General features: G+C 57.6%; 1 protein-coding gene across 2 annotated transcripts in view; it reads right to left on the reverse strand.

Annotated features, from left to right (window-relative positions):
• The window catches only part of PER2 (period circadian regulator 2), a 40,745-nt gene that overhangs the window by 5,368 nt on the left and 8,716 nt on the right, over positions 1 to 26,661 (reverse strand). The window contains exons 2-21 of one of the 2 annotated variants that reach the window (XM_032480662.1): positions 25,618 to 25,853; positions 24,918 to 24,980; positions 21,136 to 21,287; positions 19,438 to 19,559; positions 18,205 to 18,406; positions 16,061 to 16,112; positions 15,062 to 15,204; positions 14,568 to 14,646; positions 11,849 to 11,955; positions 11,122 to 11,275; positions 10,715 to 10,823; positions 9,836 to 9,961; positions 9,177 to 9,261; positions 7,897 to 8,059; positions 7,686 to 7,810; positions 6,691 to 6,855; positions 5,518 to 5,772; positions 2,624 to 3,444; positions 1,477 to 1,663; positions 364 to 556 (exon numbers count right to left, since the gene is read on the reverse strand). In XM_032480662.1, coding sequence (XP_032336553.1) covers positions 364 to 556; positions 1,477 to 1,663; positions 2,624 to 3,444; positions 5,518 to 5,772; positions 6,691 to 6,855; positions 7,686 to 7,810; positions 7,897 to 8,059; positions 9,177 to 9,261; positions 9,836 to 9,961; positions 10,715 to 10,823; positions 11,122 to 11,275; positions 11,849 to 11,955; positions 14,568 to 14,646; positions 15,062 to 15,204; positions 16,061 to 16,112; positions 18,205 to 18,406; positions 19,438 to 19,559; positions 21,136 to 21,287; positions 24,918 to 24,980; positions 25,618 to 25,853 — 3,539 coding nt within the window. Of the gene's footprint in view, positions 1 to 363; positions 557 to 1,476; positions 1,664 to 2,623; positions 3,445 to 5,517; positions 5,773 to 6,690; positions 6,856 to 7,685; positions 7,811 to 7,896; positions 8,060 to 9,176; positions 9,262 to 9,835; positions 9,962 to 10,714; positions 10,824 to 11,121; positions 11,276 to 11,848; positions 11,956 to 14,567; positions 14,647 to 15,061; positions 15,205 to 16,060; positions 16,113 to 18,204; positions 18,407 to 19,437; positions 19,560 to 21,135; positions 21,291 to 24,917; positions 24,981 to 25,617; positions 25,854 to 26,661 lie in introns of both variants that reach the window. The other variant, XM_032480660.1, reaches the window with a different exon arrangement.

Raw genomic sequence — 26,661 nt, forward strand, 5'->3', positions numbered from 1 at the left:
GGTTTCTGCATCTCTAAGACACACACAAACACACACACACACCATTTACCCCCCAGGGTTGTTGAATAACTGAGTAAAAGAGAAGGCGTTGGCACACGTGATTCATAAATGTCAAGTGTGACACCTGGGGGGTTGTCAGGAGCCTGCCCCCTCTCCAGGCCTGTAGCAGGTTACTCCGCAGGGCCCCGGGCCACCCCGTCCACACTGCAGGACTCTGCGAGGCCAGCGGAACCACTGAGAGGGGCCCTGCACTCGACTTAATCTGAGATATGACTCCCTGAGGGAGGTCCTCTGGCCCTGCTGCTTGGGGGAATCCTGAGCCCCAGCCCCTCACGCGTCCCTAGGGAGAGGCCGAGCGGTTACCGGGAGGGCATCTGGTATGTCATCATGACGCTGTCGTCGGTGTTGGCCATCAGGAGCCAGACAGGGTCCTGGAGGACGTACTTGGTGAAGTGCTGACTTCCTTCCAAGTCTGCCTTCACTTCCACTTTGTGGTTATTCTCTGAAGAGTCAATGCTTCCAAAATATTTGCTGGTGTGACTTGTGTCACTGCTGCCTTTAAAACACAGAATGTGGCAGGTCAAAACCTTTCATGCTAAGTTAACCCTTGCACCGTGTGCTTGTGTAAAGGACTGGCAGTTTTTGGAGCTGAAGAGTTTTGTTTGGTAACAAGAGCCTGTGTTGGTGGATTTTCCCTTCTCTTTCCAAGTCTTGAATTGCCTGGATAATATAAAAATAGGGTACCAGCTAGTACCATGGAGGGGATCCTCTCCTGGGGAGGCCCCGAGGAGTCCAGGTGGGGCCGCATCTTAAGAAGTGTGGTCTTCTTTCCCAAGCTCACCATCTCCTGACGAAGCCAAACCACAGGCAGGTGGCTTTGTAAGTAGGAGGCAGCTGGCCCGAGAGAGGCCTGCTCACTTCAGGGGAGGAGGGGGTCTCCCAGTTTTGGGAGAGTGGGTGCATTTCCCGTTATGGTGGTTCCAGGTCACATCTGAACAATCCTTGTTGGTGAAGCACGTAGTCCACACACTAGGTTCTCACAACAGGGAACTAACTCGGGAAGGTGAACCACCACCTCCTGGCACACCTACCTCCTGGCACACCTGGCGAGCTCAAGGGACAGTCCAACCAGGGCCAGCTGGGGTGTGGGGCCTGCGGTCCAGTGACATCAAAAGTGACAGGTGAGGAAACCTGCACTGGCCAGGGCCTGCTGTCCACACAGGCCGAGCCCGGGCAGGAACAGCCCTGCCCGCCTGTCTGCACTGCTGGGGGCTCTGAGCAGCCGGTTAGGCTGCTGGATGCCTGGCGGGACCCAGTCTGCCCCTGATGCTGGACACCGAACACCTGTCAGCCTGCGGCTCTGGTGCAGCTGGTTCCCCAGGTGCGGAAAAGTCACGGAGACCCAGGTACCTTATGTGAGAATCTTCCAAACACACACCTCCCAGGACGCGGGTGCTCCTAGTGCCCTCAACATACCTGTCCCACTACCGGACGCATCGCAGCCCAGCGAGCCGGAGCCCAGGGAGCAGGAGGTGGCGGAAGCCCCACTTCCGGACAGAGCTGAGCCGGTGGCGGAGCAGAGGTCCTCGTGCAGCAGGAGGTGAAGCAGGCCGCTGGACGTGGACAGGGCGTCACTGTTCTGGGCGTCCGCGGGCTCGTCGCCCTTTGGGAACAGGGAGGAGACGCAGTCAAGTCTCATCACACAGAGTGAGGTGGGGGTGCGGGGTCAGAGAGGCTGGTCTGCACGGACCCCCCAGGACACAGCAAGCGTGTCCGTCCTGGGGTCGCTGGCCCCTCCCTCATGTGCCAACAAAGAAGGTCCAATGCACAGACCACTGCGTGGTTACTGGGGCTACAGCGAGAATCTCGGAGGTGGTGTGAATGCCATCTAATTACATTTAACTCTGGGAGGGTCCCACTAAAGGTGGCACTACTTGGATTCTTGGGGAAGACTCTTATGCGTGCTCTTCCACCAAAGTGGACACGGGAAGCGCCCGCCCCCCCACTGTTTCCACGTCCTCTCCCAGGAGCACAGGCAGGGGCGCCGTGCAGCTCCCTCCCCAGAGCGCCTACTGGGCGGCACCGCCTCAGGTGATGCTCCCACGGGCCTGAGCTCCCAGAGCACAGATGCATTTCAGTGGAAATCAAACTACAACTGCATTAACCACGTAGGAGTACACACTAGCGTCCCTTAAGAGCGGTAGGGTGGGAACCCACGGTGCTGGGCTCACGCTCCCTCCTGGCCCCGCCCCTCCCCCGTGAGGGCCTGCGCTGCCAGCGTCCCTCCCAGGAGCCTTCCACCTGGCACGTAAGTAACCCCGCCTCCATCCTTGAAGTACGCAGTTCAACTTCCGAGGGGCTGTTCCACCCGCATTTACCCTCAGACAAGCAGCTTCTCTTTCTTCCTTCAGATCCCAAGACAACGAAAACTCTGGCTTGTGTACTCTGACAGGGTCTTTTAACTGGGAAACATTCATTTCTAGCACGTGTTTATGTCAGAATCAAATGGTTTGGTAGTAACCTCAGGGTGGGAACTACCCACGTCTCAGATGAGGATGTGCGCGTGACCCGCCCGAGGCCGTGCTGCTGCGGCCCTAGAGAAAGAGCATCCGGGAGCCTTTACCGTGGGCAGTGCCGGCAGTGGCTGGTCCCAGGACGCGCCAGGCTTGCAGTCCGGCCCCGCACTCATTGTCCCTGGGGTCCCTGTGGTCCCTGTGGTCCCTGCAGCCACAGTGCTGCCCTCGGGGGCCTCCTCCAGCTGCAGCAGGTTGAGCTGCAGGGGTGAACTTCCACGGGATTGGAAGAGGGGCGGGGAGGTCCTGCCCGTGGGCCCAGCAGCTGATGGTGGGGTGGCCACGCGGGACGCTGGTGGCCCACACTCTGCCCGAGGACAAGGGTACGGTTGTTTGAGGGGTGAGGTCCGACCAGGGAAGTCAGGCTGTGAGGCAGGGGTCATCCCGGAGGGAAAGTTAGGCTGGCCAGGGAAGAAAGCCTGGGGCGGGTTCGGGGTCACCGGGGGCAAGGAGTAACTGGGTAACACCAAGGCCATGATGGGGGCCAAGGGGCTGGCGAGCGGCGGGGGCTGGACCACAAACTCGTGCTGGGCATCCATGGGCACCGTGAAGCCGGCGTGGGGAGCCACGGGCACTGCTGCGACGGTCCCGGGTGCTGGCACTATTCCTGGGGCGGGGAACAGGGGCAGGGAGTAAGCTGGCACTGGGGCAGGGAAGGGCACCACGGGGCAGCTGGACTGGGACGTGTCTGACGGCGACCAGGCTGTGGCGCTGAGGCCCACCAGTGGGGGCCGGTGCGGCGCGGGGCCCCCAGACCCGGTGCTCTCTGAGGAGTCTCGAGGCTTGACCCGTTTGGACTTCAGTTTTCTGTTCTTCCCGGTTTTTTTCCAAGAGGAATCTATTCCAGAGGTATTTCTTAGTCCGGGAGCAGCTAAAATAATGGGAAAATGACAAGAGTTGAGATATAAAAATTATGTGACTCCTGTTATGTCAATTCTCAGACTTGTCGAACCGCAGAAACTTGAAAAACCTCAGAAACTCCCAGTTCAACAGTCCCCTGCTCCCAATGCCAGCCTGGGGCTCGTCTGGCCACCATCCTGTCTTCCTGGATCCTCAGGAAGGTGAGAAAAATCAGGGAAAATGTTAGGTTTGCATAAAACTAGATTCAATCAATTTAAAGCACTGCCCTTCACTGCAAGATAACATTCCTTGTTTGCTTCTGATATTAAAATGTCCTTTCTTTTATGAAGTAATAGTGATAAGTGGTATTACAGAGGTTTTATTTATCCAAAGCAATAAGCAAGCTGGCGAGTTGGCACTGCTCCCCGATGGTGGTTTGTGAAATCCGAAAGGCAGAACCACTATCTCATCTAACCTTGTTCGTAGTTTTACAAGCTTTATTACTACCATTTCATAAAAAGAGATGGTTGCTGCTTCACTGGCCAAATAAGCCTTTGATTCCATCCCACTGAGTCACAGGGTTAAAGGAGCACTCATCCTTGGACCAAGTTCCTCCTCTCCGATGACAAGCGGGCTTTCTTCAGGAGGCTGGAGGAGCTCAGCAGGGACATAAGGGGCTTTGGGCATGTCCCCTCGCCCCCCATCCTGGGCATCAGCCAGCATTGGAGGTACTGTGCGCTGGAGGGTCATGCTGAGCCTGGGATGGGATGGGCACTGGGATGGGTCCCAGGAACCTCAGTCTTTCCTCTGACATCACTGAGGGTGACTTGGAGCTCTCGTGGCAGGTGTGTGGGGATGTCCCCTGCCAGTTGTGCTACATTCAGGAAGAGGGGCCAGCCCAAGGCCAACTGCTAAGTGGGTGGAGATTTTGCAATTCAGCCTCTCTGTCTGGTGTTCTTCCTACAGGAAATCTGTCCCCTGGTGGGACTAGTGGCAAGGCACTGGGCTCCTGGGATACCACATCAGGGTCTGGGCAGGGCTGCTGTGGACAGCTGTGCAGTTTGTGCACTGCACAAACTGCTGGGCCAAGGGGGCAGGAGGGGGCTGGAATTCTGTACTAAGTCAGGCCTATGGTCGGGGTGGGGCACCTTTTTCTAATTTCCACAGAGGTTCCCTATGTACTGGCAGTAACCCTGAGTCTGGGGAGGAAGGAGAAAAGGAGAAGGGAAAAGATATGATCCTTAGGGAGAGTGTCAGCCTCTTGCTTCCTAGACATCTGTTTCAGTGTGCCGCCCAGAGACCCAGGGGAGCCAGGTCCTCATGCTGTGTCTGTCTCGGGCTCACTAGCTCTTAGCTCTGACCCCTGTGTCAGAGCCTGGGAGCCAGGGAAGAGGTGGTACCTCTGATCAGCTCAGCCTTGTCCATGGGGTCTGGGAAGGTGGCTGGGGGTCGGGAGCCAGGCTCCTGGACCAGAAAAGGGAGAAGGAAGCTAGTCTACCCCACTTAATCCCTTACCCTTTGACCACCTAGTGGCTCTCAGCCTAAAGGGCAGCTTCCTGCACCCATGGGCTCTGTCTGGCTTTGGAGTCTACAGCCCAGCCCCGAGGCCACCCCGGCAGGAGGGCACATGGTCTGGGGAGAACGGTGCCATTCCCTCCTGTGGTGTCATCCGGGGCTCCCTCCTTCCTCAGGAGCCTGACACCAAATGCTCCGGCGCCACTGGCTCATTCTCTGTGGGGACAATCAGCCCACCTGGTTCACTGAGGGTCCTGACTGGGTGGGCAGGTCAGGGGGGTCTGCTGCCCCTCGAAGTCACCCAGGCAAGAAATGTCCAACATGGCAGCTGCGACTGCCCCTGCCCCGCATCCCACAGGGGGCTGGGCCGGACTGTCACCACTATTTACAACACTGCTCCCTTGGGAGCATGAGGCGGTGTCTTTGCACGTGTCCTGGCACAGAGGGCATAACTGGTGAAGTCCCCACAGCTCTCCTGCAAGCGTGTGCGCCCTAAACTGGGGGCCTCCGGCACTCTGGAGCCCGGGGCTCAGTGCTGCTCAGACTGAGTTTAAAAACACCCCCGCTCAGTTCAGGTACTGCCACTTACTTCTTTCACTCGACGGCCCCTTGCATCTTTCTTGTAAGTAATGATGGCAGCGAGACTGGAAAATATGGAGTTTCCTCATTTCTTTGAACTTCAGCAGGAAGCTCTGCTCCTCCTTCTGGGTGTGAGCGGCCAGCACCTCCTTGGTGAGGCCCAGCTTCCTGAAGGGCTCCTTGTCCTGGCCGAGGCTGCAGGGCACAGCAGGGCCCGCCCGGCAATCCAGAGACTCGGGCCCGCTTGCAGCATCTTCAGCTGTCTCTGCAACGGAAGAGCAGACCTCTCATCGACTGAGAAACGCAGACTGCACCCAGGACAAGAGATCCCCGCAAGGGAGATCCCCACACAGTGCTCCCAGCGCGGGGGTGAAACTCACGATGTATCTGTTCAGCTTTCGGAGAAAGTCAACAATAAAGGGCAGTGGCAGAAAGCCCCATCACACGGGGGCCTGGGGGTCAGTGTTCTGAGCAGGGGAACTTTGGGGCACCTCGGGGTTTCAGCCTCTGACATTAAAGAGACTGTGGGCTGTCCTGCTTCCGGAGCACAACAGGTGCCCGGCCCCCGTTCTGGTTCAGGACCATGGTTCCAGACAGTGTGGTCAGTGGAACTACGGGTGCAGACAGGAGTGGTCGGCGGGGCCCGCAGACCATCCTGAAAGAGGGGTTTGGACCCTGACTCTCTGACCTGGGCTTTTCCCCTCATCATCTCCCTCTTCCCAGCAAGGAACACATTCAGGATCGTTTTCCTCCTGGGTGTCTGAAGAACCACTCAGCCCGACCCCCTTGGTCAAACAGCAGAGGGCAAGGCAGGCAGGGAAAGGCTCGCAGCCCCATCTATGGAAACGGGAGGAGGGGGCCCTTGTGCTCTGGTTCTCTTGGCACCAACCAAGGGGAGTCCTGAGACCCTTGCTCTGTCCCAGGAGGCCCCCTCCGTATTGACACCTGAGCAGACACCTGTCACAGGTGAAGCCAGAGAGCAGCGGGGATCAGGACAGGTGTGGGCACCCCCACTCTGCATTTCCTGGGCCTGGATTCCCTGGACCCCTCTGACTGGGCCATGGTAGGTTCTTCCGCACTTGGATAAACTTAAAACAAAACCCCCAGACAGCAGTCCAAACTTCTCAGTTCTATGGCTACAATCAGCTTGCTCTCAGCATCTTCCAAGAAGCGACAAGCGCACCTAGCTCGGGCTGGGGCTTCTTGTCGCCCACGTGGACGATCGTGCTGCTGTAGCTGCACTGGCTGGTGAGGGACACCACGCTCTCCGCCTTGCCGGGCAGCGTCAGCGAGGTCAAGTGTGCGCTGACGTCCGTGTGGCTGTTCACCTTGGAGGGCGACGCCGTCTCTTTATAAGAGAAAATGGGAGCAAACACAAAAAGGTGATAAAAAAGAGCTGTTTGGTTAAGAAGTACAGATGCCTAGGTTCGCTCCAGGACCCGAGGGACTGCATTGTCTGGGCACATCCTGGCAGGTGACGTTGTGTCCTCTGGTGTGTGTTCACAGGCGGGAACAGTGGAGAAGAGGAAATTCTGAAATGGGAACAACACACTCTCCCAACCTGAGGCCCCTGGGAAGAGGCAGGTGCCCTGGGTCAGGGCCTCTGCCTCAGGCTGGAGCCCAGAACCCTTCTGTAGGCTCATGGGGAGGTGCCCGGGGGGGCCAGAAGCCCACATGGTGAGTGTAGGCATGCCCCTGGCTCTCCCTCCCTGTGGGCGGGACGCAGATTCCACCGCAGAGACTGTCCAATTGTCTGTGCTTCCGTCACCCATGGGAGACCCTATTTCTGATCCTGGGGGTGACCACTAGGAACACACACACGTTTGAGGGGCCTGAGATTTCACCCGACCTGCAGGCTGCTAACACTCAGAAGCCAGTCCTCCTCTGAGATCCCATGGAAACAGGCCTGCCCAAGCATGCCACCTGACTGGCCCCAGGCCTCCAGCTGCCCCAAGGGATCCTGTCCTCAGAGTCCAGAATCACCTTTACCTTCAGTGAGGAAGGACATTTTGAGCTACTTTGGTCATTTAAATACAGCCCACACCACCACACTGTGTCCCTGAGGCCACTCAGAATTCACATGGGAGGAAGAAGGGGGCTGCAGGCCTTCAAATGATGCCTGATCCCAGCAGAGAGGATCTCAGTGTGCACAGTTCACAGCTCAGACCAACAAGGCACCTGCAGAACGTGGCCCGGGGCTGGCGGTGGCCTTCCGCTTGTCGCTGGCCTTTGGGGTGGGGAGGTTGGCCGGGAACTCACACTTGCGCTTCAGGGTGGTGGCCTCGCTGCAGCTCTCCAGGTACCTGCGGGGGTCAGAAAGGGCTCCGTGTAACAGAGGAAGCGGGTGGCAGGAACAGAACAGTGGGGAGGGAGGCCAGAAGGGCCGCACCTGATGACGCTGTCCAAGCAGCTGATCTGCTGGTAGGAGCCAGCGGGCTGGTTTCTGCAGGCCAGCTCCTCGGGCAGGCCAGCCTCGGGCAGGCTGGCACCAGAGCTGTCCTTTTCCACAGCCGGGACAGCTTTTATCTGAGCCGGGGAACTGCTCTGCATTTCTGGAAAAATGACAACATTGTTCCTTCAGTTAATATTTGTTGTCCCCAGAGAACACTTCTATATTAATATAAAGCATTTTAATTCTACCTAAAGATCAGACTGGGGGTTCAGAATATGCTTCACAGATATGGAAACCCAGTGACAGCTGGTGCTCAGGCAGCCCTGCTGGGCCAATGCGGCTGTGCCATCCTCAGGGGTGGCTGGAGGGAGCCTCTCTCTGCAGGTTCTGTGGTGCTCTGGCCAGGTTGTTCCCAAGGTCAGGGACTCAGCACTGGGAAAGGCCAGTTCTTATTTGAACTCCTGAAACTTTCAGGGCCAGTGAGCTCACAGGTGCTTTCTGGTCAACCAGTACTCCCTACCTCGGAGAGGGTGGGTCTCTTCAAACGTGACTTAGTGGTGATAACAATTGTAACAAGTGCCTTGGCACAGCCTGCTGCGGGCATTTCTGTTCTGCCCTCACCACACGCCACGTGCCGCTCCCCTGAGGGGCCCTCAAGGGCAGAGCCACGTCCTGCTCATTAATGTCCCCAACACCCAGCACAGTGTGTCAGGCAGCGCGTCTCCCAGGCAATGTGCATGCCCACGTGTCCTGATGGCCAAGACGTGGGGTAGCCCACTGGAGGCTTCCTGGAGGAGGTGAGGGCTGCGGCCAAGGAGGAGCGAGGGTGCATGTGCACATGTGCATACTTGCACAGGGCAGCGTGAGGGTGTGAAGCCACAGCGTGGTGAGTGGGAGCAGGCTGGGGGGAGGAGTGGGGTTGACGATGGCCCAGGAGCAAAGCTGGCACCTCCCACCTCAGCCAGTTCAGCCTGGACTCTCTGAGGACAGCTGGGCAGCCCCTGAGGCCGGCGTGTGCTCACGTGACCAACTGCCACTCTGCACAGTGGGAACAAAGCGCAGAGACCCTCGCCTGGCCACACCGTGGCGGGCCTGCAGGGCCAGGGGCCTGCTGGGAAACGAGGGCCTGCAGGGTGGACCGAGGGCCCTGCATCCGCACAGAAGTGCACGGCCCAGCACAGAGGGGAAATTCCCTGCATCCAGAGTTAAAGTTGCACCCCGTCCCCCCACCTCGCCGCACTGAAGGCTCATTAAGGAAATGCTGGATCATCTGTTACCTGAAGCAGACTTGCTCGTTTGTCCTCCTGGTTCATCAGGATAATGACTTTTGGTTTTGACCTTGTTACCATTTTTACTGATTTTCTTGGAGAAAAACAAAATGAACACGTTATTTACCCTGGGAGACCCTCCAGGAACGGTAGCCTGTCCCCCACAGCAGGAAGAGAAAGCTGAATTAATCCCAGTAAGTTCTGAATAAGACCTGAGAGGCAGAACTAGATAAAACAGACTTGGGATGACTCTGAAGAAAATAAGAAATAAAGTGAACGGCAAGGTACTTTTTCTTCTTTCTAACGCTAACACTAAATGTTCACTTTTGCTTAATTTGCCAGCTTTAAATAATTTTCACCCAAACCTTTAGCCACAGTTTGTAGCTGCTCCCACCCTTTTGAGATTACAGTCCCAAGTGAGCAGAGTTCAGAGCAACCAGAAGCAGCTGAGGTCGGAAAGGCTGGGTTCTGGGAGGGCAGTAACTTCCACGTCACAGCAGATGGACAGAGGGGGACAGAGAGAGACAGAGGGACAGAAGAGGATGGGAGGACAGAGAGGGTTGGAGGGATGGGGAACAGAAGGGGATGAAGGGGGACTGAGGGGGGCAGAGAGGGATGGAGGGGGACAGGGAGGGACAGAGGGGGACGGAAGGGGATGGGGGACGCACAGCTCTCCTGTGGCGGGAGTCCTCCTGGCCGTTGCTGTCGCTGGAGGAGGTCTGGCTCATGAGGTGCTCGTGGGACCCGTTGCTGCCCAGGCTCCCGTAGCCACTGGAGCCGCTGTGGGGGATGGGCTGGGGAGACAGTGGACAGGAGGACTAGGGACAGGCCAGGGGCATGGCCTCCTACATGCTGTTTCTCTGAGTGGCTGTGACCTGCCCAGGGCCCTCGGTGAGGACCAGGTAGGGCTGGGGTCAGGCTGCGGTGGGCTCCCAGCCTCCACCCCCAGGACTGGTCTTCGGATCCCAGTCGCCAGGAGACTCCACCAACAGGGAATTCACTCAACCCTCCCCTCAGCTCACAGGGCCAGGGGTTCAGAAAGAGAACGAGGTGTGAGTTTCCTACAGTCCCTGGAGGCAGAAAAGCAGGAAGCCGCTCCTCATGGGGCCCCTGGGCTCATCGAGTGCTGTGTCCCCAAGGACGGGGGCGCCCTTCTCCAGTCCCCGCGGGGCCAGTGTGGCATCCTGGATTGGAGGGACATCCCACTGCCTCCTACCCCCAGGGCCACCCTGGGACTCGGGGGCTGAGTTGGGGTGCAGGGGTCTGGCTGCATCCTTCAGCCGCTCGCCCAGGGCTGACGCCCGACTGTGTGAGGCTGGGGCTGTCCCCGCTTGGGCTAGCTGCAGGTGCGCCCGACTGTCTGAGCCTGGCGCAGGCTCCACCCAAACCAGCCCATGTGCGTGGTACCGAGAGTGCACCACGGGGGCCAGGGTGCAGGGCGGAGCGAAGGAGCAAGAAGAGCTTGAGACAGAAGGATGGTGGCCCCAGGACTCAGGGGTTTCCGAGCTGCTAGCGGGGGGTGGGGGACGAGCAGGCCATGCACCCACCTGCAGCAGCAGCCGGTGGATCTGCTCCGTGAGCTCCTGAATGCTGGGGTGCACGGCCTTCTCCTCCATGCGTGGCGGGGCTGAGAATACATCCTCGTTCAAAGGCCCCCTGCATGGTTTTCATTTGTCTCTGTGAGTCGGGGCCCCACGCAGCATGCCATACCAGGCCCCACCTCCTCCCTGCAGACCCCCAGGCTGCCACCTGCCTGCTCACCACCTCCCCCCTCCCCGTCACCACTCTGCCTGAATGAGGCCCTGGAACAAGGCCCCTGACACCTGGGGGCAGGGGGCAGCCATCACAGGTATGTGGTGGGAGGTGACTTGGGTCCTGGTCTCCCAGCCATGCCCTCTGTCACCATGGGTGGGGACACGAGGACCCCTGGCCCCCAGGCACTGAGAGTACTCACACCCTGACTCTGTGTCTCCCGATGATGAAGGAGATCTTCCGGCTCCACGGGTTGACAAAGCTGGACCAGCTGGTGTCCAGGGTGACGTACTCCCCGTTGCGGGTGCGGAACCGAATCGGGGAGCAGTCGAAAGGCTGTCCGCCGGACTGCACGACTAGGAGGGAGAAAGCAGAGCTCAAGGCGCGGGGTGTCATCGGTGCTCATGGCCGGAGGGAAGACCCTTCGGGGTGCCCTTGACGTTGGAGTCATGTGAAAACTTAAGAGATGCTGATAGCCCCTCAAAGCCACCACTTCCAATCCCACTTTGCTTTTGACTGTGACAAGGGATGCTCTTGGTGGTGTCACTACACGTGTTAGGACACACATCTCTGTTAGCCTCACTGCTCTCCACCCGCGGGATGCCTGGAGTCGCCTGTGTCTGTGAGGCCTGGGCTTGGTAGGGACACGTGCCGTCCACTCCCCTGGCCTGGGCAGACTGCCAACCCACCGCAGCTGACCCTGTCCCCCCTCTCCTGCCTGCTGGCATAGCCAACAGGAAAAATGAGATACCAAGGACTCAGGCCATGGGCCACTCTCGACCGACTGACAGGACTCAGGCAGGGAGGGGCATCCCTCCCAGACACGTTGTTAGTCCATCCGACCTGTCCCAGTGGGCGCTGGGAAGACACCCCCGGAACGTGCTAGCTTTGGCCAAGCCCCCAGGATGGACCGTGAGGAGGCAACCTACTCTTTTTGTGGACGGCCAGCATCAGGGGCCTGTCACTGGGATGCAGCTGCAACAGTACGGGGGTATCGACCAGGTCCTGAGGCAGGTGGCCCAGGAGGGGGACTGCCCTGCAAGACAAGCACACACAGGGGCATGGCCGAGCTCAGGACGCCTGCCAGGACACAGCCTCCAGGAACAAGTCAGGCTCCAAATTCCCCGAAGAGCAGAGCTGGGAACCACGCTAACAGAAAGTCACTCTATTAACTAACAAACAACAGATGACAACATTGCCAAAGGTCCGCGACAGGGGGCAAGGCCCAGCCAGGCCCCGGTTACAGGCTCCGTGTTTCAGCTCTGTGCCTGATTTCCTGAAAGGGCAAATAGTGACAATGGTTTTGTTTTCCTCTTGTAAGGTCTCTCTGTGTGTGTGTGGTGTGTGTGTGTGTGTGTGTGTGTGGTGTGTGTGTGGTGTGTGTGTGTGTGTGTGTGGTGTGTGTGGTGTGTGTGGTGTGTGTGTGTGTGTGGTGTGTGTGTGTGTGTGGTGTGTGTGTGGTGTGTGTGTGTGTGGTGTGTGTGTGTGTGTGGTGTGTGTGTGTGGTGTGTGTGTGTGGTGTGTGTGTGGTGTGTGTGTGGTGTGTGTGTGTGTGTGGTGTGTGTGTGTGTGTGTGTGTGTGTGTGTGTGTGTGTGTGTGTGGTGTGTGTGTGTGTGTGTGGTGTGTGTGTGTGTGTGTGTGTGTGTGTGTGTGGGTGTGTGTGTGTGTGTGTGTGGTGTGTGTGTGTGGTGTGTGTGTGTGTGTGTGTGGTGTGTGTGTGGTGTGGTGTGTGTGTGGTGTGTGGTGTGTGTGTGGTGTGTGTGTGTGTGTGGTGTGTGTGGTGTGTGTGTGTGTGTGTGTGTGTGTGTGTGTGTGTGTGATTCGTAAGTTTGGCTAGATGGGCTTTTTTTTTAACAAGTCTTCCTGGACCAGGAAAACTGCCTATGTGTGTCTTTTCCAGCTCCAGGTGGTCTCCTCTGTGCTCACTCGGCCACTGTGTCTGGTCCTGTTTGTTGTGGCTCCCGGAGTCGCCATCGTTGGCTGGGACAGTTGCTCTGCCCATCAGGTCCTCTCTGGGAGCTGTCATTTTGCTTTTCCGGGAAACGTTCTGCATTGAACTCTGTAGTGCCCCTTCCGCCTCTGTTGTATCTGGTCCCCTCTGTTGTGTCCAGTGCCCTCTGTGGTGTCCAGCACCCTCGGCTGGCTCAGGCCAGTCTTCTCACATCCCAACGGATGTTTTCTCAAACTCCTGCTCGGGGGGAGGAAGTCGTCCTTAGAGCCTTTACAGAGAAGCCTCCCTGCTCTGCAAGGGGCAGAGCTTCCTCGGGGCCTGGCGCCACTTGGGTTTTCTCCTCCTTGTCTGAGGCCCACTCCTTCTGGGCACTGTGTTTCCCTCTGGACAGGATGTACAGGATGGCCCTGGCCAAGGCCTGGCCAGAGGAAGAGGAAGAGGAGGAATGGAGGCAGGGAGTGGGGGAGGGGAGGCTGGAGCCCCAGCCCCTGCCCTGGCGCACCCGGGCTTCACGGGCCGGGCTGCCCGCCAGCCGCTGCTAAGGATCTGCAGGATACCGGCCCATAACCGCCAGCTCAGCAGTTCTCCTGCTCACAGACGTGTGGGCACCTGGGGTGGCTGTGGACAAAAGTTCTTATGCCTTTGGAGGAATAAAAATTATCCTGGGGTTGCTTCACGAATGCTGCTTCCAGGCTCCACCTAGGACAGGGCTGGGTGGGGCCCAGAACCCGTACTTTGAAGCTGTCTCCATGGAGATTCTGCCATAGGTGGTCGGCAGCGCACATCTGAGCGGCCTGGGGCCGGATGGAGGCTGGTGGTCCGGGGCTGCCCACGAGCAGAACTTTCCCAGCAGGCCCTGTGGCCTGCACCTGCTATCCCCGGGCCAGGTGAAGGCTGTGGGGAGGTCCTGATCATAGGTCCACTTCCCGTGTGTCTTCCGAGGAGACCTCTCCCCGACCACTGCCAGCAGCCTGTCACATTTTCTGCGTCTTCAGGCACCTGTGCAGGAAGAGCTGGAGAAGTCACACTGGGTCCCTGACCCAACGCCAGCTAACCCAGAGCCCTCAGAATGGTCAGTGCTCCCAACTCCAGCAAGGCCATTTGCACCAGCTACAGCCCCCTGGGTGGGAGACCCAGGAGGGGTGTGGGAGTGGCCCCGGGCAGAGGTAGGGAGGTGACCCCACCCTGCGGCAGCCTGTGGCATGGCGGGGGGCAGAGGCACTTCTGCTGGGATCTTGCTGACGGCGTCTTCAGGTCCACTTCCAGCGCTGTCCCAGGCACGCAGCCTGGGCTTGGCCATCCTTCACTCGTGGGCCCAATTTTTGAAGTAAGTTTAAACAAGGTAATAAAGACAGGCTCAATTAGAACGACCGCCAGGCCCCGAGTGTCCCATCTGCATGGTGTTCGTAGCTTCGGAGGTTTCAGTGTGATTCCATAGTCATTTCACTGTCTATGTTCAGGTAAACGTTTTGTTGATCATCACACGTAACGTTCACTCTTAGCTTTAGCCAAACAGCTTCAGTGTCAAAGACATGAAAATCCACGGAGCTTCATTTAGTTATTAAGTAACTACCAAGATAATGATGAAACACAAACTATCTGGTGGGGAGTCTGCTGATGAGAAGGACACAGGATTGACTCCAGGACCGCGAGTGCGAGGCGGGAGCCAGCGGAGGGGCGGTGCTACACCACTTACCTTTCATCCACGTCCTGGAACAAACAGTTTGGCGAATGTGTGGTGGTAAAAATCCTCTTTTCAGGAGGGATTCTAGGGGCTGAAAGAAAAGAATTTCACACATATTTCTGATTCTGACATACATAAGAAGGCTGCAGTGCCCCTGCACCCCAGAGGCCCCAGGGGCACGAGAGTGGGAGGGACATGGGCCCCGGGCCCATCAGAGCAGGTCTCACCACGTGGACAGAAGGTGTGGCCAGGGAAATGGGACGGCATCCCTGGGCTAGCGACGGTCTGGACACAGGTGGGAGAGGGCGGTGCCCAGTGCCTTTAACTGACAAAGGGAGATGCTGTGGATGGAGCCACAGGGAGTGCCAGGCGACAAAGGTGGGTGCTGAGTCTGGAGGGGGACGGGGACTCAGCCAAGGGCTGGGGAGGGGCCGGGGCCAGAAGCTACCCTCACAGACACGCCTGGGCTGCGGGCGGCGGGGAGGGGCGAGCGGGTGGGCTGCTACCTTCGTAGCCCGAGTGCACTCTCTCGGCCAGCAGCACGCAGCACAGCTGGCCCTCGGCGCCCTGCGGGCCCCGCACCCTGACCAGGTAGGGCGTCATGCGGAATGGGTGGTAGCGGACCTCAGTCTCATGGTTTTTCCCGGCGCTGCGGAGGAGGATGAGACAAGAGGCTTGGAATTACGATAGAAGGACTCATCCTTTGCTGCTGGTCACCTCACCCCAGCAGTGGCCGTGATGGCTCAGCAGTCCTCTTCTGTACGGACATCCGCAGAGCCAGGCGCCTCACTTGGGGACCCACACCAAGCTGGACGCACTCCCTCGGCCTGCGGTCTGTCCTCTGCCCTGCCCGTGGGTTGGGGACCCACCACCCTGCTCCTCTGTCCCCAGTGGACGTCTGGTGACAGTGAAGGTAAATCAGAGTCACCAGCCTGAGCGACAGGGGCTCATCCTGGGGCTTCTCTAGAGCAGTTGGTGTTTTAACTGGGGAAAGGGTTGCTGCTCCAACAGTGGAGTCCCAGCCCCAACTCCTGAGGGCGCCAGTGTCTGGCCAGGGATCACTCCTGACACCGCAGCTGGATGCTCAATCCGTCACTCTATTTTGGGCCAAAAACCTGTTGGGAAAGCTATGGGGCTTTCCCCGAAAAAATGAACACAAACCAGAGGCTGCATGTGCTCCCGGGGTCCTCACAGACCCTGGACACACACCTTGCCCAGCAGGGGCACGCCGGCCAGTTTTCCTGGTGACAGACGGCAAGCCCGGCTCCCCAGGCTGACTCTTCCAGGAGGAGCGGGTAGGTCACTCCAGGGCTGACCTGCCGTCTCAACTCCTTGTGCATGTACCAGACACAGCCCCCAGAAGTGTGTCTCCCCGCAGACGTTCAGGAATCTGTGCGGCAGGGCTGCTGCTGCTGCAGAGCCTCCAGCCCCAGGGAACAGGGCAGGAGCGCTTAGGATGAAACGCCTGCGCCACCAAATTCAGGAAAACCAGGAGCTGGGCTTACCTGACGCGGCAGAAGAAAGATTTCTCCTCCATGTATTCTTGAGTAAAAGAATCTGAAAGAAAAAGCCCCCAGTCACTCCTCCAGGTGAACCACGACCGCGGGCAGCGCTCCTGCACAGGCCAGGCACAGGCAGCGGGGTCAGCAGCCCAGGTGTGCGTGTAAACGGGCCCGGGCGCCGGCGGAGCCCTGAGCTCAGACTCCTTTCATCACAGTTCTGACTAAAGCAAAATATCCCACGAGCGCGGCGCACACCAGGTTACGCAGTGCTAGGGGTGGCAGCCCGGAGCTGAGTGCTTCTGAAATGGCGTGTGACACGGCCAGACGCACCAGCCAGGAACAACCTGACTCTGGAAGACACACTGATGTGCACAATTCTTGCATATAAAGCCTGAACGTTTCACCCTCTGTATTTTGGGGAATAGTCAATTCTTACAGAAGCAATTTAAGGCACTGCAAAGTTACATTAATCCTTTTGCTAAATATTAACTTAGTTTAAAATAAGCGACAACATGAGGTCAATGGGGTGACCTCACCAGAGATGATGGACCGGTGGTTGCATAATAAACTCATTTAGAAGAAAAAATCTTAGACTTTGGTCTTTCACATAAAGTTTCCTCCACTTGAAAGAAGCGAGGAAAGGTGGACAATGACTGGTTGGGGAAAATGATATAAAGTGACCGGCCTGGAAAGGCCTCTGAGAAGCCATTCGGTCCTTTTGTATTCAGCCAAAGATGAATCACACCGTCCTGGGAGAGAGTGCCAGCCTGTTCACGCAGAGGGAGCTCCCTCCCAGGCCTGGACTGAGCGCTGAGCGGCCCTCGTAACGTCCGCTGCAGACTTCAGTGCCCTGACTGCCCGGTCCTCGGGCTGGGGCTCTGGGAGAATCCTGCAGCCCAAGCGAGCATCTCCTCCTTTTATGCGTCAATCCTAAAGCAAACTGCGCCTCTGGCCCTTGTTGGTTGTTGTTGGGGAGGGACAGCTGTGGGACAGTGGCTGTGACAGAGTGACGCCCCCGCTGCCCGAGCGCAGGGGAGGCGGGAAGCACCATGGACGTGAGGGACCTGGGATCCGGGAGGTGGCGCGGTGGGCTGAGGAGCGTTTGGATGTGAGCAGGTAGGCGGACCGAGGAGCCAAGGATGAACCAGAGTCGGTGTTGGGTGACGTGGCCGGGGCGGCTCTCAGTCAAGTTCATGACTGAGGTTTGTCTGGTGTGACTCCCAGCCCCGTCTGCTTCCTTCCTGCCTGCCTCTCCTGGCTCCTTCGTGCTTCTCTTCAGCTCCATCTCAGCTCCAAGCAGTCAGAGCCCACGAGGGGCTCACGACCGTCCAGGTGCAGGGAGACAGATGCTGTAGGACTTATGCTGTTGGCCGCCCTGGTCACTGAGAGGCCTGATCTGGTTGGGACCCTGCCCTCTCCACTGCCTTCTGCAGGACCCTGAGCTGCATTTCCACTGGGACTGTCTTGTCAACTAGGCCCCTCCTGCACCCACTTTTGTGAAGGTCTGTGCGGGTCACGAGAGAGCTTCCAAGCCTCCCAGACTCAGTCTCCCCAACCACGCTGGAGGAGGACAAGGACACACTGCAAGAGCCCTGTGGCCAGGAGCAGGGGGCGGGGGCGCTGCAGATCAGACGGCAGACACACCCCACATGCCCCACGCCCCAGGAGGCAGCTGCCTGGGCGCAGATGGGAGCCTGAAGTGCCTGGAAAGCCCGCAGTCTGAGCCCAGGAGGACACGTGGTTGGCATTCCCGCAGCTGCCTCCCCTTCCCGCTGACATCCTCCCACCCCCACGGGAGGTGGGCACCTCGCCTGTGCCCCGACTGCCTTTCAGATGCGCCCCTGTCCTTACCCAGGCCCTGCAGGCTCATGTCTAGGCTTCGGCTTCTCAGATCAACTTCTTTTCTAAAGTGCCTAACATTTCTTAAAATCATCTGAAACAGTTTTCCCTCTTGGAAATTCGTGAGAAGAATTTTCTCGCTAAATTGACTCTGAACAAGCAATGTTTTTCTTTCATCTGGGACACAGAGGCAACACTGGCCCCTCTGGGTGGGTCCACTGCGGGTCTCCTCTGGGGGGGTCCCACCTGGCCCTCACCTGGAAGGGAGGAGTCCCTGTCCCCTGCTGCCTGTGCAGAGGGACCCTCACCTGCTCCACGGCTGACACTCCAGGGCGGCAGCTTGCAGGGTGTGGTGGAGCTGTGGAACACGCTGACGTCGTGGGGCGCCAGGAACTCCACAAATTTGGCGTCGTGAAAGGTGTCCCTCTTGCAGTGAAAGATGCAGGCGACCTGGTCAGAGATGTACAGGATCTTCCCAGTAACCAGGGACACAGCCGCAGCAAACATATCCTGGAAGGGAGGACGCCGCCCTGGTGAGGCCAGGCAGGAGGGGCTGGGAGTTGGGTAGGTGGGTGTGGGGGGAGCTGGATGAGTGGAGGGTCCGGGAGGCTGTGGGCCCCTCTCCTCAGTCCTGACCAGAATAACTCTACTTTACTCTCCTACATATATTTGTGTCCAAATGGGATATTATTTGAAAAAACACATTGGGGTTCCACTGCCAAGAGGAACCCCAGCTGTGCTGGTTCCCTACATGTGTTGCTGCTCAGCCTTCTTGGGCACGGAGCTCCCTGGTGCCTGGCCTGGGTAATTCAGGAGGTGGCAGGGGCCTCTCCCTCTCTCTCTGTCGACCAAGAACCTTGCCAGCCCTTCACTCTCTGAGGATGCAGGGGCTTCCCGGGGAGCTGGAGGCCTCGGGTCCCTCTGGCCTAGCACAGGCTCTCTCCCTGCTGGCTGGCCGTCGGGGTCCAGGGCCGGGGCTCCCGGGGGTTAGGCTGCAGTGGGGGCACTGGAAGGAGGAGATGGGAAGGGGAAGGGAGCCCCATTCTCTGGGCCAGCTTTGCTGTGACTCCGGCCCCTTTGGACCCCCACTGCCCTTACATCTGCTCTCACTAATTGAGAACTGGGGGCAACTCACGCAGCCCCCCAGACCTCCGGGGGCCCCACTTTTACGGGTTACTTAAAAACGCATGAGTTTTTGGCGTCTCACGAAGCTGAGTCAAGCCCAGGCGCCTTGACCGCAAGTGAATTGACAGCCACCTAGTGCGTCCCTCCCCGTGCTGGCATCGCACGTGGTCAGGGCGGGGCTCGCTCCTACACACTGGGCGCGGGGGGTGGGCTGCAGCACGCCCACCTCTTCTGAATCACCAACTTTACATTCTTTTTTTTTTTTTTTTTAAGGGAAGGAACTAATTTCCTGAAACTCCAATCTCCGCTGCTATGAAGCTGCTGGCTGCGGGGCTCAGCCGGCTCACCTGGATGAAGACCTCGGTCACTGGAAATAAGCTTCCTGGGTGAAGACATCACTCGTGTAAGACACTCACCACATTGTTCGCTGTGAACTCAGAGGTGACACCCTCGATCTCTTCCACGGTGCAGGAGGGCACGTCGGCGCCGCAGGCGTGGCTCTCGCTGGCCCTCAGCAGCTGGTAATACTCCTCGGTGGCTGCGGGGAGACGGGGCAGGGACTGAAGGTGCTTCCTAACTGACGTGTGGGGGCACGACTTTTCTCATGAAAAGTGGGCAATGGAGACCCCCTCCTGGGACACTGAGAGCACAGGACACAGACTGTGAAGGCTAAACAAACAGACATTGGGATTTCTTTCCTGGAAAATCAGAAGGTCTTTGACTACAGAACTGTTTAAATGATAAAAACACATTATTTTAAATAATACGGCCACAGAGTTCTACCCAACCCTCACTCTCCCCACAAGGCCTGTAAACGTGATGCAGTAGCAGCGTTTCCACGGAGGACGGCTGTGGCAACCCCTGCTCCTGCCCTGCTGGTGGCCGGATACTCCCGTCCGGGCAGAATCGGCTCTTAGAAACGCTCGGCACAAGAAACAGCCCTGGGAACAAACTGAAGACGAGGGCCACTCGTTGTAGGACATCTTGCGCCGGTGACAAGGCCGGGGCTGAGCTGGCCCCAGCAGAGGTGAGGGGTGAGGGGAGCCCAGGCTGACGGACTCCTGCGGCTAAACTGTCCTGAGAGACCCCAGGCGCAGGGGCCCTGGGCCTGAACTCCTGGAGATGGGCTATTTGCAGAAGAGTTCGCTAGGAGCGCCAGTGCCTCTTCCAGGGCAGGAGGCTCCTTGCCTGTCCTGGAGACAGAGGCCCCTGCGGCCACCTGAGACCCAGGAGGGGGCGCCAGCTCTGCGGAGGGCGCAGTCACAGTAGCAACTGAAGGCAGACTAGACGCTACCGGACGTTACTGAAGCGTAAAGCACCCGAGCTTGGCGGTGCAACCACTTTGGAAGCTGCAGGGTTTGTTCGGATTCCCGCGGCACGCCTAGCAAGTTCTGCACGTGAATCTCAGGGAACAGCCTTAGCCTGGCCCACCGACCCGTTCTAGGACGCTTACGTGGTCTTCCCTCTAACAACAAAACCCAGACGTACTCACAGTTGGAAGCTGAATCTGGGTCACGGAGGTCCCGTTAGGGCGTGCCTGGGGTGGAGGGGGTGCCCGGCCCTGCCTGCCTGCCTGCCTGGTGGAAAGACTTCCAGGACGGACATTCACACATTTTTAGAAAAATAAGAAATGAAGCGCCCGGCGTCTGGAGCAGATCTAAAATACTGCCCCTGAGGGATACAGTGTGCTAACGCTCTCCTCGAATCTCCTCATGTTGCTCTTACAGGAGGGCCCAGCCCTCAGGGGCTGTCTCGGTTCAACTCTACCAAGCCGCTCGTGCCCCAGCCCCGCCGCATCACAGCTCTCGGGCCAGAGCCTGGAAGATGCTGGACATCCCCGGGGGCGCATGGCCTGACCCCAGCCCAGAGCACAGACCTCCACATTGTTGATAGCTTTCTCTTATCAGCTGGCTTTCCACTTGCTTTTTTTCCTCTAGAAGTACGATAGAAGATTCCAATGAACTGAGGTTTCCAACCAACTGAGATTTCATCAGACTTCTAGAATTTCCTTCCGCTATTCAGGGTTGAATTCTAGAAAATCAGCACACCCCAAGCTCTGACTTGGGGAGGCCTGAAACCCACTCCTCCAGGCGGGAGCGAGCGCGGGGACGCACCTTTCACCTGCCGCACGCTCCTCAGGGCGTGCTTCAGGGTCGCCAGGGTGCTGGCCTTCCCCTTGGCCTTCTTGTCCGCAGGGAGGTGGACCTTCAGCTCCCGCAGGGTTTTGATCAGCTCTCTGTGGGCGTCCGCCTTGGTGGACTGCTCGCTGCTGCGGAGTGAAAGACAGAGACACCTGATGGCAGGGCCCCAAGTGCCCTTTTCTGAAGGAACGTGTCTCTGGCCCAGTTTCTTCACCAGGTCACTAGGACACCTGAGTCCCCGTGTTCTTGGTGGGACACGCAGGACAGTCAGCAGCTCCCCTGCCAGTTGTGACAACCAAAAGTGTCTCCAGACACTGCCTGGCGTCTGTTGCAGGGAGAAGAGCCACCCGGCGAGAACCGGGGCTCTGCCCAGGTGGCTGCTGCAGGCGCCCCTCCAGCTATAGGCTCTTCTCCCTCCAGGGCGAGAGCTGGCTTCGCCCAGCAAGGCCAGCTGGCCCACCCGCAGTCTGGGGACTGCACTGCTGGGCCGCGCCTTCCTTCCCCATCTCACATACAGAAGGGCTGACGTGGAGACCCTGGAGGACAGCAGAATGGCTTCCTGGGGCAAGGACGTGAACAACGCAGGAAGACCTCGGAGGGGAAAGAAGATTTCTAAGAAGGATCTTCAAACTCAAGGATACAGAGATGGGAGGAAGGCAGGACAGTGGGCACTTGAAGATGGAGGTGTGCCTGCTTAGAGCAAAGGACACAGAGAGACGGATGGGGCTGGTCTCTGGGGTGGTGGCCAGGTGCCCACATGCCCAGGACTAAGACCTGGATTTTGTTATGAAAGTGTCTGTGGATATGAAATTAAGGATACGTTTGTTACAAGCACCCAAGGAAAAGTAAGGAATGTTCCAGATGCATGTCTAAGATGCAGGCTTACAGTTAACGCACAACTATACGTATCATACGTCATGGACAGTATAATATCCACGTACAAATGCATGTGGGAATATATAAAGTGCAGGATTCACAGCCATTTTGATGAAAGGGTGCAATTCTAACGCTTAGACAGTACCAGAGGGCTGTGTAAACGTCCCGTAACAAAAACTCAGGGAATAGTTAGGCAGAACCTCAGCTTTGGGTGCTGAGGATGGGGCTGAAGGTTCTTCCTTGAATCTCCTTTTCTGGTTTTCCATTTACTACCAGGGTAACAAACACACTACACAGACGCTTTGAGTCAGGAGACTGTTTTCGATAATGCTTGCTGCTGGTATTGGCACTGCCATTAAGAGGAAGTGTAAGACAGATGCTGTCTGATGAAAATAAACAGGTGTCCGCGGGCTGTCCTCCACTGCCGGGTGGTGTCAGCAAACCTGCTACGAGTGCTCAGAACCGGCGCTGGCTGAGGTCGAAATGCCATGCTTCGCCGTCTAGACATGTGAAGAGCTGGAATGAACACCAGGACTGAAAAGGAAAGGATGAGGGCCAGCACGCCTCCCAGTCTGCTGGGGCCCAAGCGTAGCCTGCACGTGCAAATAGGAAATACAACTGTGGGTTAATATGGGGGGCTGTGTTCAGGGGACTGGCTGGGGTGTAGCTATCTGGGCCTCCCAGCAGACTGAGCGAGGAGGACAGAACTAACATTAATAAGACCAGAACTAGTAATAAAGCACCCAAGGTGCCTTTAATTGTGTAATATGGATGGAAGGGGACCTTATCCACGTCAGATGAGATCCCTATAGGGTCATCAGACCAGTTTCGTGAAGGAACAATGGGCGGACAGCTGCTCGCGCTGCAATCATGAAAGGGAGGACAAAGTGGAAGACGAGGAGTCGTGTGAGGGCCGCTGTATGTGCTGAAAAGCCGCCCCAGACGCATTCGACTAGAGAGGTACCAATGGACGGGGCTGCTGAGAGGAGGCTGGTGATGGCTGTCGCTCCCCCGACACGAGGGACATCTGTCCTCCGGGTAACACACAACCTATGAGTGAGGGAGCTATCACTGTAGATGACAGCTGATTCCGATGTTCCGTGTCTCTAGAAACACACAGGACCTGTAATGGGAGCCTCGTCCTATGGGGGCGAACAGGCAGATAGAGAACACGGAAGCTCTGTCTGCGTGTAGCTGTTGAATGATTCACCCGTAACTTACACCTCGGCAAATACACGTTACAGGTGAGAAGGCAGTTACGGCATCTGATGCACTATGTTTCGCTAGGAATAATCCTGCCAAGCTTTGTAGAACTAAACAAATGCCCAACGAGGAGCCGGGATGTCACCAGGATGAGATGTTTGATGGGCTGGGAGACTGATGAGGGCACTGTCAATAAATTTAATCAACTGGTGTGGTTTCCGGATGTTGGTTATTAGTGTTCTTACAGTTGAAATACAATGATGATTTTTCATGTCGCTGGCCGTGGTTAGCTTCCACGTGAGAAGAATGATGACATGCATGGCATGTATTGTATTATTTTTGTAATTTGTTTCATAGATTTCTCTTCAAAACCTCCGCCTGTTTACGGTGTGCCTGGGCTGGCTGTAAGCGGTGGCGCTGGCTGTGGACCTGTGATGGGTTTTGGTGGCTCACTTGGGGGGCAACAGCACTTTCATTTATTTGGGGGCATCGGTAGGGCTTGGTTCCACAGCAGCTGTGGCCGCTGGGCAGCATCATGAGGTTTGGGTTTCTGCTAGGACTGCGTTATGCGCACATTTTTTCAGGGCTAATGGCGAGGTCTGAGTCGTGTTTTATGCTCTGAAGGATGACGAGGTGGAGACTGTTCAGTGGAGCAGGGGGCTGGGTAGTTTATGACACTGGGGACGCTGGCTTTTCGGTGGGGAGCCACGGGAGCACTGCGAAGGCACCTGGCTGGTGCCTGCTGCCGGCTGGCCCTGCTGGCCGCTGCAGCGGTTATTGCATTGCGGAGGTTACTGTGGTAACTAAGCAGTTGTGCCTGGGGCAAAGGTGATGCGGAACGAGAGGAAGCAATCTGATCAGGCCTTTCTGGTCTGAGGCTAGTGTAGAGAATGTTACTTGAATCTGGGCAGTAGACTTTGGTAAGACATTTTCTAGTCGAGTTGTGTCTGGTAATAATGCTGCTGATTTCAGGCTGCTGGTGAGTTTAAACCTGGGGAGAGACGGCGTATGATGGGGGGAAGTCATCCTAGGAAGTGAGAGAATCAGGAGAGGTTTGAAGGGTAACTGAGTTTTAGGTTCTGTGTGGTAAGGTGGATTTCCAGGGCCAGAAGGAAGCCTGAAATGGTCACGGCGAGAGCTGTTAGTTTCAAATAACGGGCAGTTACTAGTGGGACTCTTGCTGGGGGAATGCTGCTGGAGACGAGAAACCCCGCAAAAACACCTCCTGCTAACAGGTGTTTGATGGAGCCAGTTAGGACTGGGCTGCTCTCATTGATGAGGATTAGCGTGGAAAGCGAGCTGGTCCCGGGAGTGCAGGGAGCATAATGCAAGCAGCACGACAGCTGAGGGAGGCAGGGAGTCGGGCTCCGCTGCTGGTATACGGCGCGGACGCGGCTTCCCTGATAAGACCTTTGGAATAAGAGCCTGTGCAAGGCCTGCTCGGGGAGGCCGGGGGCGCTGCCGGCCCAGGGCCGCATCAGGGGCGCTGAGCAGCCTGCCGGGACTGTCATCTGAAAGGGTGCGGCCGGGTCCACGAGGGGGACAGCTGCGCGGACTAACGGGTTCCAGCAGGAGATTGAAAAAAAGGCACATGGTCCCCCAAAACTTATCTCCACGACTCCAACTCTTTCCATCTCTCTAAACGCTCTAGATCAAGGGCGCTCTGGTGGCCTCACCTGCAGCCGCTCGTGGACGCGTTGTGGTCAGACTTTGCCGTCATCAGGCTGAAGGCATCCGGACTAAAAGGACAAAAAGTACAGGCAAAACTCAGAAGAGTGTTCATTCCATCCACTTCTCCCCACTCCATCCAACCAGTGGTGACAGGCTGGATTACACCAGAGTAAGTCAATTAAGGAAAAATCCAAGCTAAGAGAATCAGGCATAAAAACCTTTGGATACCAGGAGAAGCTAAGCGCTGGGGCACGCAAACCCAAGGCCGGGGCGAGTTCGTTTTCTCGTGGGGGGTGGGGGGAGTAGCTAGGTTTCCACTTCTCTCTGAGGAAGGTACTGGGGATTGAACCCAGTGTTAGGCACGCACTCTACCAGTGAGCTACCCCTCCCCTGGCCAGCTTGCTTTCTATATAAATCACTCAGCATCCGTGTCAGCAGCGGCGGGCTGGGTTACCCGGCTCTCCTGTCCCCCAACATCTCGTGATTCTCCCTAAGTATCTACGGGCAATCTGACATCCACAATCACTCTTACAAGGAAGGACAGACCCTTGCAAATTTTAGTTATTCTGAGTTAATAAGATTTTCAAAAATCTTGAAAACCTTGGTAATCATGATTTAAAGACCACAAAAGCAACCAAATTACTACGGACTGAGACTGAGTAAGAGAGTGCCCGGCCCACCTGGTGGGGCCCAGGCTGCACCCACCCCTGGCCAGTGGCGGGCGGCTCCACCAGCATCCCCAGCTCCTTGCTGCTGTCGTCACAGTCGCTGCCCTGTGAGTCCCGCCCCGTCGAGCAGTTCTCCTGGGTCTCATTGCCGCTCATGTCCACGTCCTCCTGAAGCGGGGCTGGGCTGGGCCTGGGCTCCGGGGGCTCCTTGGAGGGGTTCCCAGGGCTGGGTGGGTAGCCCGCATAGCCGTTCATGCTGGCTCCCGAACAAAGCTGGCAAAGGAGAGAGTGTTGTCAGGCAGTAGGGGAGCAGGTGCCCTGCAGCCCTCAGGTGGGGCGCCCCATCCAAATCTTTCCCCACGTTTCGCCGAAAGAGCCGGCAGGAGGCAGGGTCAGTCGTGGGTCTCCTTTGCTCGTATTCACTGGGCTCCTACCTGCCGTGAACTATGAAGGCGGAGGGGTGAGGCAGCCCCAGCCCCAGCCCCAGACAACAACGTGCTGATGGCTTAGTCAGAAGGTGTTCAGTGTCGGTCGTCACCACCCAGCGCGCGGGGAGCTTTGGGGGAAACACAGATTTCCACTGAATAGCTGGCAGGGCCTAGGAACCCACATCTTACAGATCTCCCCAGGTGGTGTGGGGGAACAGCGGGGTTCAGAAAGCTTGGCCATCACAAGTTACAGGAGACTCCAAAACCAGGCTGCAGGTGAGGGAGACTTCAGGATGGTGCTCTGGGGAGCAGGTGGGGGGCCCTCCCAGCAGCACAGGGGCTCCAGGTCCAGGCATTCCCAGTGCTCGGTGGCTGAGGCACGTGTGAGTGGGGTGTGGAGGGGAGGGACCAGTACGAGGCCAGTGTGGAGTTTACACTTTATCCGGATCTATGAGAGGCTGGTGAAGCACTGTAAATAGCAGACTCACGTGACTTGGTTTGTGTTTGGACGAGAACTTTAACTTTGGTGCTTTGAGGGTAGGTGGGTGGAGGGGAGCTGAAATCCTGACCAGGCACAGGCTGGGACAGCGAGTGCCCGGGGCAGGAGGGGTTGACCAGAAGCCTAAGGACGGGGAGCCTCAGGTCGCAGGGTG

Source organism: Camelus ferus, chromosome 5 (genome assembly GCF_009834535.1).
Source record: "Camelus ferus isolate YT-003-E chromosome 5, BCGSAC_Cfer_1.0, whole genome shotgun sequence".
NCBI classification, from domain to species: Eukaryota; Metazoa; Chordata; class Mammalia; order Artiodactyla; family Camelidae; genus Camelus; species Camelus ferus.